The 13,228-nt window shown below is 52.3% G+C and overlaps 1 protein-coding gene across 1 annotated transcript in view; it reads left to right on the top strand.

Moving 5' to 3' along the window:
* The first annotated feature begins 4,475 nt into the window (after positions 1 to 4,475).
* Foxp3 (forkhead box P3) overlaps positions 4,476 to 13,228 on the top strand; it is a 10,900-nt gene continuing 2,147 nt past the window's right edge. Inside the window, exons 1-9 of the mRNA XM_013508158.1 lie at positions 4,476 to 8,596; positions 9,124 to 9,228; positions 9,315 to 9,453; positions 9,828 to 9,915; positions 9,986 to 10,090; positions 10,934 to 11,021; positions 11,224 to 11,304; positions 12,159 to 12,309; positions 13,010 to 13,086. Of these exons, the coding sequence (XP_013363612.1) occupies positions 8,324 to 8,596; positions 9,124 to 9,228; positions 9,315 to 9,453; positions 9,828 to 9,915; positions 9,986 to 10,090; positions 10,934 to 11,021; positions 11,224 to 11,304; positions 12,159 to 12,309; positions 13,010 to 13,086 (1,107 nt within the window). The 5' untranslated portion in view covers positions 4,476 to 8,323. The remainder of the gene's footprint in view (positions 8,597 to 9,123; positions 9,229 to 9,314; positions 9,454 to 9,827; positions 9,916 to 9,985; positions 10,091 to 10,933; positions 11,022 to 11,223; positions 11,305 to 12,158; positions 12,310 to 13,009; positions 13,087 to 13,228) is intronic.

Genomic DNA, 13,228 nt, shown 5'->3' with positions numbered 1-13,228 from the left:
TTTCTGTTCCCCCTCCCTCCCTCCCTCCCTCCCCCCACCTCTCTCTCATCTTCACAAACCCAAGCCATCCACTCCATTCTGGCCTTTTCCAGAAAGGTGAGTTGCATTGAAGAAAAATGCTGTCCTTGATGGATTTGAGGGCTTAGAAGGTAGGGAAGGAAGGGGCACAGGGGTGGGTCTTGGCCACTAGATTTATATTGTGTGAATAAGAAGCTGTTTCCAATTTCTCTTCCCCAAGCCAGAAGCTAGACTTACAGAAGGGCTGGAGTAGACAGTGGATGACTAGAAACCTGAGCCCCGCAGGGCACTGGAGAGCGGATGCTGGAGACCTCAGCCCCGGCCTGTGAGCAGAAGCCCCTGGAGGCTGGGCTCCCAGTGACCAGTGGCTGGAGCAAAAGAGCACCTGAGGAGGAAATGCAGCCTTGTCTCCTGGATAACCTTAAGACTCTACAATTAAACCCCCAGAGGAATCTCCAAATGCCAGAACCTCCCTGTCGTCGTCGCATCTTAGAATTTAAAGCCTGAGACTGTTGGGCTCAGAGAAACTGGCAGTTTTAAAGCCCAGCACCAAGGAAGGTGGGACCCCCACTTGCCAGTTCTGTGGTCTTGGGCGGGTCGGTCGACTACTTTATGCCGCCCTTTTCCCCATCTGTCTAACGGCAGTACAATAATGATGAAATGGACTTCAAAGGGTTCTGGCAAAGATCGAACACAACTGTTTGTCGGAGGTGTTGGGTGCTATATCTGGCACCTAGAAAATTCGAGGTAAATGTCAGCTATCCGCATGATGGTGGATATTTGGAATCCTAAACCCTTGGAAACAGGGACTTTCTGAAGTAAAACATCAGAATGGCTGAGGGCATCCGAAGCATCAGGCTATGGTGCTCGTGACAGGAGAGGCCCAGTGTCCCAAGGGACCTCTGGGCTTCTTCACGAGATTGGGTGGGTACATGAATACCGGTAGCCTGCTTGGGACCTTCCCAGCAGAGCAGCTACCAGGTCAGAGCTCTCAAGCCCTAAGACGTGATGAGGCAAGATTTTCCTGCCTTCCCTCCCTCAGTGACTCTCGGTGGATTCTGGGAGCCACAAATTCTCAGACTCTTCAGTTCTGTGAATTGTAGAGGGCAGAGGTAGACTCCCCACTTTTTCTCCATGAAGTATTTACATGCCCCTCACCCCTGTGGGAAGAGGGCTGCAGGGGTGTCCAGCACGCCCCCTCCCAGGCCAGCACAAATGGTGGTAACCATATCAGTTCCACCTAAGGGGAAACAGCGCTGAGGCAGGGTGAAGCCTCTGGTAAGCCAGCCCTATTCTTTCTCTTCCCTGGTGTTTCCTGTCATACACGGGGCATCACTTTCTTCACCCAGAGACCCTCAAATATCCTCCTACAGAGAATGGTGTCCTGCCTGCCTTTGGATGCCTCTGTGATTTGAGTTTTTTCCCTTTATTTTTTTCTGACTGTACACACTTTTGTTTTAAAAACTGTGGTTTCTCATGAGCTCTGTTATCTCATTGATACCTCTCACCTCTGTGGTAAGGGGAAGAAATCATATTTTCAGATGACTCGTAAAGGGCAAAGAAAAAACCCAAAATTTCAAAATTTCCGTTTAAGTCTCATAATCAAGAAGAGAAGAAACAGCAAGAGAGAGAGAGAGAAATCTATGAGAACCCCCCCACCCCATGATTATCAGCGTACACTCATCGAAAAAAAAAATTGGATTATTAGAAGAGCGAGGTCTGCGGCTTCCACACCGTGGTTTTTCTTCTCGGTATAAAAGCAAAGTTGTTTTTGATATGTGACAGTTTCCCACAAACCAGCCTGATCCTTCTCTGTCAGTGCACTTCACCAAGGTGAGTGTCCCTGCTCTCCCCAGCCAGATGCGGCCCTCGGAGGAGAAGGCGGGGAGGCAGGCACTGGGGGTCGGGGGCGCGCCTGTATAGATGGATGCGTCCTGCCGCTGTGAACCCAACCAGGTAAGAGCTTTTTAAAAATAATAATAGTCATAATAAATGCCAACTAGGTGAGGTACTTCACTGATGCTTGAGCAAGGACAAAGATCAATACATTGATCAATTGATACACAGATGGGTAGGATTTTTTAAATATGTCAACTGCCAGTCTTGATGGATTTCAGAGTTTTGAACAACTTAAAATGCTATCCAAGTGTTCCGGGAAATTTTAGCCAGGTCTCTTCTGTCTCGATGCCCCCCCCCACCTTTCTCTGTCTCTGTCGCACCCCGTTTCTCTGCCCTCTTTCCTCTGACATCTCTGTGTCTCTTTCGATCTCAGATTCTGTCAGTCTGTCTTCCCAAGGCTCTGACAGTCGCCCTTGTCTCCGTCTCCTCCATCTTGGCCACACTCCGTCTATTACTGCCTTCCCTCCATTTCTCTCCCACCAGCTCCAGCTCTCTCCTCTTAGCTTCCATCGCCCCTCTTCCCACCCAGCATCCAACACAGAGTTTTATACACAGCTGGTGCTTAATAGGGATTTGAGTGTCTCTGAGTCCATTTTCATTTTACAGAAATAGGTGGCAATTCTTCCTGTCCCAGTAGCAGGAGGATCATGAGTTGTCCGGTCAGGCTGAGCATCTAATTAAACTTGTACTTGTGTGGCATGAGAGAGCGTCTTGGGGGGCATTTCATGCCATTGTCAACCATGCTTCAGCTATGTGTTGTGGTCCTACCCCAGGACTGCATGCGGGTGACCAGAATATGTGTCAGGAAGAGAGCAGGCCATTCAGGGCTGGGATGAGCCGATGTCTGCAGGTTTAAAACCGTACTTGGTACACAGTAAGCACTATGTGTTACCCATTAGTATTTTTTTAAGTTAAAAAATTACTCTAGCAAATTAGAACTGTGCTATATATTAGTTTGTTCCTGCTTTATCCAATTAATAGCATTTTGTAGCCCACTAAAAATTGTTCGAACACATGGTCTTTCATGGCCGTCATGAATGTCCTCACATCAGCAGGAATTATGATTGGACCAAGTGCTGATTATTGGACATCAGGTTGTCTAACTTTTCCCCATAAACATTCCTGACTGAGTCCTTGGATTCCTGAAAATGAAGTTGCTGGGGTAAAAGGAATGTTCATTTTTATGGTTTCTGACCATCTCTGCGAGTACTTCTTCCCGAAGGTTGTCCTGTTTTATACTCCCTTTATTCAAGCTAGTCCTGGATGGATATTCTATTTTAGTCCTTTCCCAATATAACAGGCAAGAAGAAACTTACCACATTGTTGAAATTTGCATTCTTTGATTACTTTTACTGTCTGTTAGCCATTTGTGCTTTTTTGCGGGGGGCGGGGGCTAGTCAAGTCCTTAATCCTAGCAGGGAGTTCAACTTCTTTATTACTTGGCCGTGGATCTTTATTTGGAAAGAGTATTAAACTTTTTTCAGTCATATATATATAGCAAATGTTTTCCCCCTATTCACCGTTTGCTTTTTCTATTTGTTGATGGTGTTTTTTGTGACACTTAGGCTGTTTTTATATAGTCAAATAGGTTGGTCTTTTCTTGTGTGGTTTCTGCCTCTGGTTTTGTGCTTAGAAAGTCTTTTCCCACTTGAAAATGAGATAAATGTTCACCTTGTGTTGGCTTCTGGTCTCCTTTATGGCTTCACTTTTTCCACTTACTGTAGAGGTTAAGAGTGTGGGTATTGGAGCCAGACTGTCTGGGACAAAACCAGCCTCCCCCCAGTCATCTGTGTGATTTTTAGCCAGGCACTTAATCTCTCCGTGCCTCCATTTCCTCATATGCACTGTAGTGATTATAATAGTACCTATCTCAAAGGGTCTTGGTGAGGATTATATCTATTAATTATGGTAAGTGCTTAGCACAGGGCCTGACACACAATAAACCCAAGATCTACATTAGACATTGAAGTGTATCTCCGTAGTGGATCTGGAGTTTATTCTGGAGTATATAATCATGGTGTCATTTCAAACGGGACAGGGAGGGGCTGGTGGGAAAATGGACTGATTATTCACTCAGTCAATTATTTTCCCCTGATTATTCAGAAACATTTGTTACTCTTTTCTTCAACATCCTCCATGTTGAAATGCTACATTTATCACAAACACTGTTCCCTCCATGCACAGGTCTCTGTCCAAGCTTTCTACTCAGTCTGATCCTCAGTATCTGTCTTTGTACCACAACCATACTGTTGTGTTTATTGGTGTTCACGGAACTATTCAACACCCAGCTATGGGCATCCCAGGACTTCGCCCTTCTCTATCCTTAATTATTTTAGGCACCATCAGTCCACCAGCCAGAAGGCAGTGACTGTTCCTTATGGGGCAGTGCTCTCTCTCTCCATCTCTCCGTATTACTCCATTTCTTTCAATGTCACTCCATTTCCTCTCAATGTCTCCCACTATCTCTCACTGTCTTTGTCTCTCACTCTCTGTCTCTGTCTCACCTCGTGTCTCTTTCCTTTTCTCTGAATCTCTTATTCTCTGCATCTCTGTTCTCCCGTGTCTGTTTCTCCCTCTGCCCATGTCTGTGTCTCCGTCTGTCTTTCTCTGCATATCTCTCTCTGTCCTCTTGGATAGAGCAGGAGTTGTCAACTCAAAGGCCTGTAGACACCTAACAAGACACAGAGCAGAAGGGCCTTGTCCCTCCTCTGCCCTGCCCGTTGTAGAAGAGAAAACTGAGGCCCAGCTATGGGCTGGAGGGTCCCTCTCCAGGCCCCACAGAGGTGCAGGGGCAGAGTTGAGACCCAGGCTCAGGTCTTAGGACTCTCAGTGGGTCCCTGGCTCTGCCTCTTTCTCTCCCACTATGAGCCTCAGTTTACTGCCCTGCACCCACGAAGGGGGTTAAGAGGAATCTGAGCTACCATTCCCCTTGTACCTTCTTACTTGTTGGACCCTGACGTGGGTGGGATGATCCAGGCTCACGGCATCGGGCCTACCCTCCTACGAGCAGATCTGGGTGGAACCCCAGGCCCCATGGTTCAAGAGTCTCAGTTGGCCAGAGGATGGTAATGATGGAAGGAGGTCAGTCAGTCTGCATGTCCCCAGAGCTGACACTGGTTCCCTGGGAACCTCTGTCCTAGGGGGCCCCTCCAGAGAGGCTGATAGTGGACTCCTTTCATGAGGCCCAGGTCAAAGGCCTGCCAGCTTCAACCTCCTCCTTCCATCCCCATCTCTGCCAGAGTGCTGTGAGTTGGGGAACGTTGTCCCAGAATAGACAGGAAGACTGGGTCCATGCAAGTGTCCGTTTAACAATCGCTGACATTTTGCTAAGTGTTTCCTATGCCTAAATTTAGGAACTATTCCTGTCCTAGTGTACACATAAGCTTTATTTGAGGAATGCTAAAGCCAGTTGGTAGCAGAGGCTGGCCTCGGGCTTGGGGAAAGAAGGGGCCTCTTCTGACTTTCTGCCTTCATGGAACTCAAGAGGGAGGCTGAGGAGATGGCTGCTGCCATTCTGGGCCTACTGGGCAGGAGGCGTATGACGAGCGAGCTAGTTCCCATTTGTTTGGACACCAAGGACATTGGTCTACACATACTGAGAAGGTGAATCCATTGACCCCACAAAGTTGGTAGTTTTGAGATTTAGGATCCATTTAATCTAAGAAATGATCTCTTACAATTCTGAGGTCTGAGGTTGTACTGTTTCAAGACCCCGGGAGTCCCAGTATCAATGGGGTCTGCCTGGCCCTCCCTGAACTTCCAGCCTGCAGTCTGTCAGCAGCCCAAAAAAGGCCAGGTCTACAAAACCTGGGGCTCATGATAGTGGCCAGATGGACGTCACCCACCACATCCGCCAACACCTACATCACCCCACCTGGGCCAAGCCGGCTGCAGGATGGGCCAGCCAGTTCTCGGAACGAAACCCATAGGGTGGGGTACCTGCCCCCTTCTCTTCCTCCTTAGCGCCGATGAAGCCCAGCGCATCCGGCCGCCGTGACGTCAATGGCGGAAATATCTGGGGAAGCTGGGGGCTGTGACAACAGGGCCCAGATGCAGACCCCGATAGGAAAACATAATCTATGTCCCAGAAACATCCTCCATGCAGCTTCTGAGAAACCTAGTCAGAAAGGGACGCCCCAACAGACAGCGCAGGAAGCCGGCTGGCCAGCCTGGCCCCCCAGGTCCTCCATCACCCGCCAGACCATAGCCACGTCCCCTTTCTGAAAAACATGCCTAGGGAGGGCATGTCTTATAAACTCTGGCCAAGTGTCTAGGCAGCTTCAGAAGTGACCGTGAACCAGCTATGTGGGACAGGACCAAGTAGAAGAAAACATCCACTCACTCACCAAAAGGGGTATTTGCTTAAGCTGCTGTAACAGAGTATCACAAACGGGAGTAGTGGGTGCTTAAACAACAAAAATGTATCCCCTCCAAGTTCTAGAGGCTCAAAGTCTAAAATCAAAATATCAGCATGGCTGGGAGGCGGAGGCTGGAGGATCACAACTTTGAGCCTTGCCTGGGCAAAATGGCAACACGGAGAGACCTTGTCTCAAAATAAAAGGGGCTGGGGATGTAGCTCAGTGTGAAGGCCCTGGGTTCCATCCCCAGTACCAGGAAAAATGTCAGCGGGGCTAGTTGTTTCTGTGGGCTACGTGAGAGAATCTCTTCTGTTCCATGTCTCTCGTCTAGCTTCTGCTGGTTTGCTGGCCATCTTTGCTGTTCTCTGGCTTGTAGAAGCGTCACCTCATCCTTGCCTTCACTCATCCATTCCCTCACCCCCTCGTCTCAGCACTGTTCTCCCGGGCCCTTGTTCTAAGCCTCCATGGGCCAGACTCCTGCTTCTCACACTAATGCTCTAGCTCCCAAGAGTTTAATACCTGCTCATCACAACCATCTTCCACAGCATCACAGCTATGACAACCCCCATGAGGTGACGGCAAGGAAAGGAACAACTGCCTCCCCCAACCCTCTGTTCTCCAGGCTGCTCTCAGCAGCTGTGCGCCCAACCCAAGTGCTGTGCCATGCAGTGGCATGGGGAGTCACACACATACACACACGTGCACACGCCCAGCAGAGCAGAAGACATGAAATCCACACAGGCACACATCTCCTAGAGAAGGAAGTGGAGGTCTCAAGTTGCCATGGGACCAGGGAGTTCTGTACTTGGGTGTCTCCTTCAGTAACGCGCAAGTTGGACCGGGCAGTCTTCCAGTTCTGGCTTGCCTGCCAACTGGGATCACAGGATCCTGAGAAACTGAACCCATGCACTTTGGGGAGGATAGGGTGCTGGGGCTAAGCAGAGGGGCCTGAAGCCATGATGAGGGCTTTCGGGAACAGAACACTGGAAAAGCAGAAGTGGAGGAGGTGTGGGCATTCCAGGCACGCTGAACAGTGTGAGCCAAGGCTTGGTGAACAGGGACTCGGGTGACCACAGATGGGAGCTGATTGAGAAAGTCTCACAGGCCCTAGTTCACGAAAGCCTGTGCTTCCTTCCTCTAGCCTGTCCCTCCAGCACTTGCCATGCTAGCTCTGTGCAGGACAGGAATACAGAGCTAATCGTTCCCTGCCCTTGCCCTGAGCTCCACACTTCTTTATACATGCCCACTCGGCATGTCCACAGTGTGTCTAATTCCAGACTCTTCATATGCATCCACACCTGATTCTGACTCTCAACCCTGCTCCTCCAATCCCCATCCCTGGTAATGTCGGCTCTGTTCTAGCCGCTCAAGCTAAACCCCAGAAGTCCCCTTGGTCCTCCCTCTCACCTCCTACATCCAAGATGCCCACAACTTCTGACGTCACATTCAAAACAGACTCAAAATCCAGCCACTTCTCTCCAGCTCCCCTGCCACTACCCAAGATGGTGCAGTTATCACTTGCTTGGACTGTTGCAGTAGCCCGCTCACTAGTACTCCCTAGAGCTTGTCCCCCTCACAGCAGCCAGATGAGTCTTTTGAGTCCATGCCCAAGCCAATGGGGTAAACTAACAAAACTCCTAAGAGTTAAAGACCAGCTCCAGCAGAATCAGCAAAGACTGTGTGGTCCTTGCAGGGTACAAGGGGTACTGGAAGGTTGAGGCTTAAGATTGGCTTCAGATAGTGGAGAGATAGGCTGGGACCTACCCTGGCTGAAGCCCCACAAACCAGTTGCCCATGGCCATGGTGAGGACACATACACAGCAGGGCTGTGCTGGCACGTGTAGGCAGGCTGGACGCTGAGCCTGTGCCTGTGGGGCACATGGGTACACATCTGACTGTGTTCCTGACACCACTGTGTATACGTGTGTGACCAGAGATGGGGTGCAGTCACAGGACCCGCCAGGACATGCCCTGACTGACACCTGCTCTCACCAGAGAGGCTGTCCACATGCCTCAGGTGGTAGAATAGCTCACAGCACCCATAGCACATGCATAACTCCTTCTCCCTGTGTTCCTATAGCCTGCCCTCGTACAAGCACCCGATGCCCAACTCCAGGCCGGCCAAGCCCTTGGCCCCTTCCTTGCCCCTTGGCCCATCCCCAGGAGCCTCACCCAGCTGGAGGGCTACACCAAAGGCCTCAGACTTGCTGGGACCCAGGAGCCCAGGAGGAACCTTCCAGGGCCGGGACCTCCGCAGTGGGACTCATGCCTCCTCCTCCTCCTCCTCCTCTTTGAACCCCCTACCACCAGCGCAGCTTCAGGTGAGGCTCAGGGCCCAGAATGGGGCAGGCAGGGTGGGGTACCTGGGCCTACAGGTGTCGACCTTTACTGTGGCACAGGGTGGGAGGGGGGACCCGCTGGGGCACAGGAAGTGGTTTTTGGGTCCCAGGCAAGTCTGTGACTTATGCAGATGTTACAGGGCCAAGAAAGTCCCCACTTTCCAGGCCTCAGAGATTTGAGTCTTTCCCCGACCTCCCGATTCTTGTCTCAGGAGAGGAGACCTTATCGTATTTCCGTGGGCACAGCCATGTGTCCTCATCCCCATAGGACAGGAGATAGCTGGGGCCCTAGGAGGTGAGGTGACAAGGTTGTTGTCAGTTCTGCCAATTACGAGCTCTATGATCTTAAAAAAGAAAAAGCCATTCAGTCTCCATTGGCCTCAGTTTCCACATGTGTAAAATGGAGGTGATCATACTACCTCCCATGGCGGGCTGAGGTGAGGAACATATGAAGGAGACAGAACCATAAGATGAGGATGGCATCTCACATGCCTGCCTTTTCCCTCCAGCTGCCCACAGTGCCCCTAGTCATGGTGGCACCCTCCGGGGCACGGCTGGGCTCCTCACCCCATCTGCAGGCACTTCTGCAGGACAGGCCACACTTTATGCACCAGGTACGAACGCTGAATGGGCTGGGAGGAGCGGGCAGCTGTGGGGAGGCCCCAAGCCAGGCTAAGCCATGACCTGCGTGTGTCGGTAGCTCTCCACAGTGGATGCCCAAGCCCAGACCCCCGTGCTACAGGTGCGCCCGCTGGACAGCCCGGCCATGATCAGCCTCCCGCCACCCACCGCTGCCACTGGGGTGTTTTCCTTCAAGGCCCGACCTGGCCTACCACCTGGTAACACCTCAACCCATACCCCACGGCATCACAGAACCCCGAGAGTCCCCAAGTCCTTGAACATGTGCAGTGTAGACTGTTGTGAACTGCAGCCCTTTGGAGGTCGAAGGGCTCAGGGCTCAGTCATGGAAACTCCAGCCTCCCAAAAATGTCAAGTTCAGAACCTTAAACTCAAAACGTCAGAAGCATGGAACCACAGATCTTCGCAGTTAGTCAGAATGTCAGCACTTGCCAGCATTTGTCTTTGAGCTGCTCTGCCAGAAGTTTTGGGCGGTGGCAACAACAGAGTTCCCTGGGAGTCAGGATGTCAAGGCTCAGGAGGGAGAAGAGACTTGTGGGCCACGCTGTAGAACACATCCTGTCCCTGCCTGCAGGAATCAACGTGGCCAGCCTGGAGTGGGTGTCCAGGGAGCCAGCACTGCTCTGCGCCTTCCCAAGTCCCAGTGCGCCCAGGAAGGAAAGGTGAGTAGGCAGGCCGGGAAGGGACCCTCTCGCCCTCCTATCCCTCCGGCTGACACTCTCTGTTTCCCAGCACGCTTTCAGCCATGCCCCAGGGCTCCTTTCCTCTGCTGGCAAATGGTGTCTGCAAGTGGCCTGGATGTGAGAAGGTCTTCAAGGAGCCAGAAGACTTCCTCAAGTGAGTGGCCTGGGCCCATCCTACTCCAGCGGGGTCCTGTTTTGTAGACAGAGGTCTGTGCTGCAGATCTCAACTCAGGCCTCCTCCCGATAGGAAGATGAGGGCTGAGCCTAAGGCTCAATCCCAGCTTCAACACACTCACACCCCAGCTGTGTGACCTTAGCCAAGCTACTTAGCTCTTCTGGGCCTCCGTTTCCGTGTGTGTATAATGGCGTACAATAATAATAATCGTGTACATTGATATTTACTTCCATTTTACACATAAGGGAACTGAGGCCAAAGAAGGTAAGTGTCTTGATCAAGTTCCTACATTACACAGCTCGGATTTAAGCCTAGGCAGCTAGGCTTCAGAATGCACACTCCTAATTCCTTTGCCCTGCTACCCTCATGCCAGTACACCTTGGTATTGAGCCCCAAACCCCAGCTCTACGTGGCTGCTGCTGCCTCTCCTCCGCCCCACTTCACCACGCGCACACACACACACGGCTGTTGCAGTTCAGCATGCCCTGCCCTCTGCACAGCCAGGCCTTTGCACAAGCTTCTCCTCCATCTAGAATACCATTTCTGCTCTCAGCAGTCCGGCTGACTCTCCACCAACCACCCCTCCAACATCTTCTCCAACACCTGGCCAGGCTCAAGGGGTGAGCTCAGGCCAGGCAGCGGCAGATGCTGAGGGAGCGTGTGTGGGAAGAGGGACAGATGTGAGGAGGAGACTGACGGTCAGAGGGGAAGAGCTGAGACTAAGCAGACACCTCCCAGGGAGTCTGGGCCATCCCCAACCCGAATGCTGAGCCAGGAGGCCAGCCCGCCATGGCCAGCTGTATAGAATCTTCTCCTACCCAGGCACTGCCAGGTGGACCACCTCCCGGATGAGAAGGGCAGGGCACAGTGTCTCCTCCAGCGAGAGGCAGTGCAATCTCTGGAGCAGCAGGTAATGCCTGCAGGGGGCAGGTGGGGCAGGGGATGCTGGGCAAGCCTCAAGCCCACCCTGTGCCAGGAACCAGCTCACCTTCGATGAGAGCTGCGCACTGGGAGGCAGAGTGAAGGGTGCTCCCACGGACAGCCACAGCCTGGGCAAGGCTGTGGCAGAGAAAAGCCAGTCCAAAGCCTCACTTTCATGCCCATCCCCACAGCTGGCCCTGGAAAAGGAGAAACTGAGTGCCATGCAGGCCCACCTGGCAGGGAAAATGGCACTGACCAAGACTCCAGGAGCGGTGAGCCACCCTGGGCCTTTGGGGACAGACCTAGACTGCTGGGGGACGGGGGAGGAGGTACTGCACACACAGGCCCTGGGCTATGTAGGGCCCCACCAGCTCCCCTCCACTTATAAACCTTCCGACTCTACCATCCCGAAATACCACGTCCCTGAATTTTCATAGCCACAGCACATAGCCTAACACTGAGGAAGGCAGGCTGTGCACCTCCACTGCGCCAGCTTTGTAACTTGCAGGACCTGCTGCAAAATGAAAACACAGGGCCTCTTGTCTGGAGCTCAGGACTGCACCCTCAGAGTACCAAAGGGTAGGCTCCTTTATGATTGCACAGGTCTCCTCCTCAGGAAGCCTGTTCCAGGTGCCGGGCACCGTCTCAGCATTCTGCTGGTGTTAACTTACTCAAACTTCATGAGGCTGCTATAAGGTAGCTACCACTATCATCCCCAATTCACAGATGAAAACTCAGGCCAGAATGGTGTAGTTGACCCCCAAAGTCATAGTTGGGTGCTAGAGGAACCCAATTCAGCACCAGCTCACGGCTACAGCATCTGTGGCCACACAGGGTACCGATGCCTGTACGCTGACAGATACAGCTCAGACTGCTTAATGGTACTGATGCCACATCAGACTGGAATTAAAAAGGTGAGGGTGCCCTTGCTCTTAAAAACCCTGACTTAGCCAGGTGCCAGGGTGCACCACCTGTAGTCCCAACTGAGGCAGGAGGACTGCTTAGCCCATGCATTCAAGGCAGCCTGGGCAGCACAAGATCCAGTTTCTTTAAATATAAACACTGATGTAAAAATAAAGTGACAAGCTTAAACCTTTGGATCACCAGCCCCTCCTGCCTTCCCCAGGCGTCATCCGACAAGGGATCCTGCTGCATTGTAGCTGCTGGCACGCACAGCAGCAGTGGCCCAGGGTGGCCCAGCCCCCAGGAGGCCTCCGATAGCCTGTTTGCTGTGCGGAGGCATCTCTGGGGCAGCCATGGAAACGGCACCTTCTCAGGTGAGAGTGGTCCACGCCATCCCAGCTGACCCCAAGCTCCTAATCCCAAGCTCTTCATCTCAGTTGATGGGGGGTGTTGCAAAGTAGCTCTGTATTACCCCTCCCCCAGCCCACCCCCTGCTACGCAGACTTCGGGAAAATCCACCTGCTTGTAAAAGCTTCCTCTCTGGATTTCCATAACCCAAAAGCCTACTGTTATGGCTACAAATGCCTAGCCCTAGCCCTGTCTCCCTTGAGGACTGGAGCCATGCCTCCCCTGCTTTGGGCTTCTGATGTCCCACATGGCCATCAGCAGAGGCGGGAACCTAAGTCATTCCTAAGGACCCTTCCTTCCTTACCCCCATGCCTCCAAGGCAAATGGGGATGGAGCCACCCAAGCTCACCACTGCCCTGCTATCTACCAGGCGTGGGCTGTGGGTCCACCGGGGACCAGAGCCCCTGAGTGTCGTCCCGGCCCTGCCAATTTGCCACTATGTTGTACAAATGACTTCACTTCTCTCCAATCTCGGGGAGAACCACTTTGGCAGGGGTAACACAAAGAGGAACTGACACAACTCATGTGCTCAGCAAACAGGTCCAGTGTGTGAGCACAGACCCAATGTTGGTGTGGGATTTCAGGCAGGTGGACTCGCGTTGGAGGGGAGGGTGGGGCAGGGATGATGTCCAGGGTGGGGCCTGATCTGTCCCCACTCGCTGCCAGAGTTCTTCCACAACATGGACTACTTCAAGTTCCACAACATGCGGCCCCCCTTCACCTATGCCACCCTCATCCGCTGGGTAAGTAGGGCAGCTCCGGCTCGAGGAGGAGGATGAGAAAGAAGTAACGAGGGGCTGGGGATTTAGCTCAGCGGCAAAGCGCCTGCCTGGCAAGCGCAAGGTCGTGAGTTCGGTTCCCGGTACCAGAGAAAAACCAAAAAAA

The sequence above is a fragment of the Chinchilla lanigera genome, unplaced genomic scaffold (genome assembly GCF_000276665.1).
Source record: "Chinchilla lanigera isolate Chin_1 unplaced genomic scaffold, ChiLan1.0 scaffold00142, whole genome shotgun sequence".
Lineage (NCBI taxonomy): Eukaryota > Metazoa > Chordata > Mammalia > Rodentia > Chinchillidae > Chinchilla > Chinchilla lanigera.
Note: the sequence above shows the minus strand (reverse complement) of the source record. Positions and strands in the feature narration are given on the sequence as shown.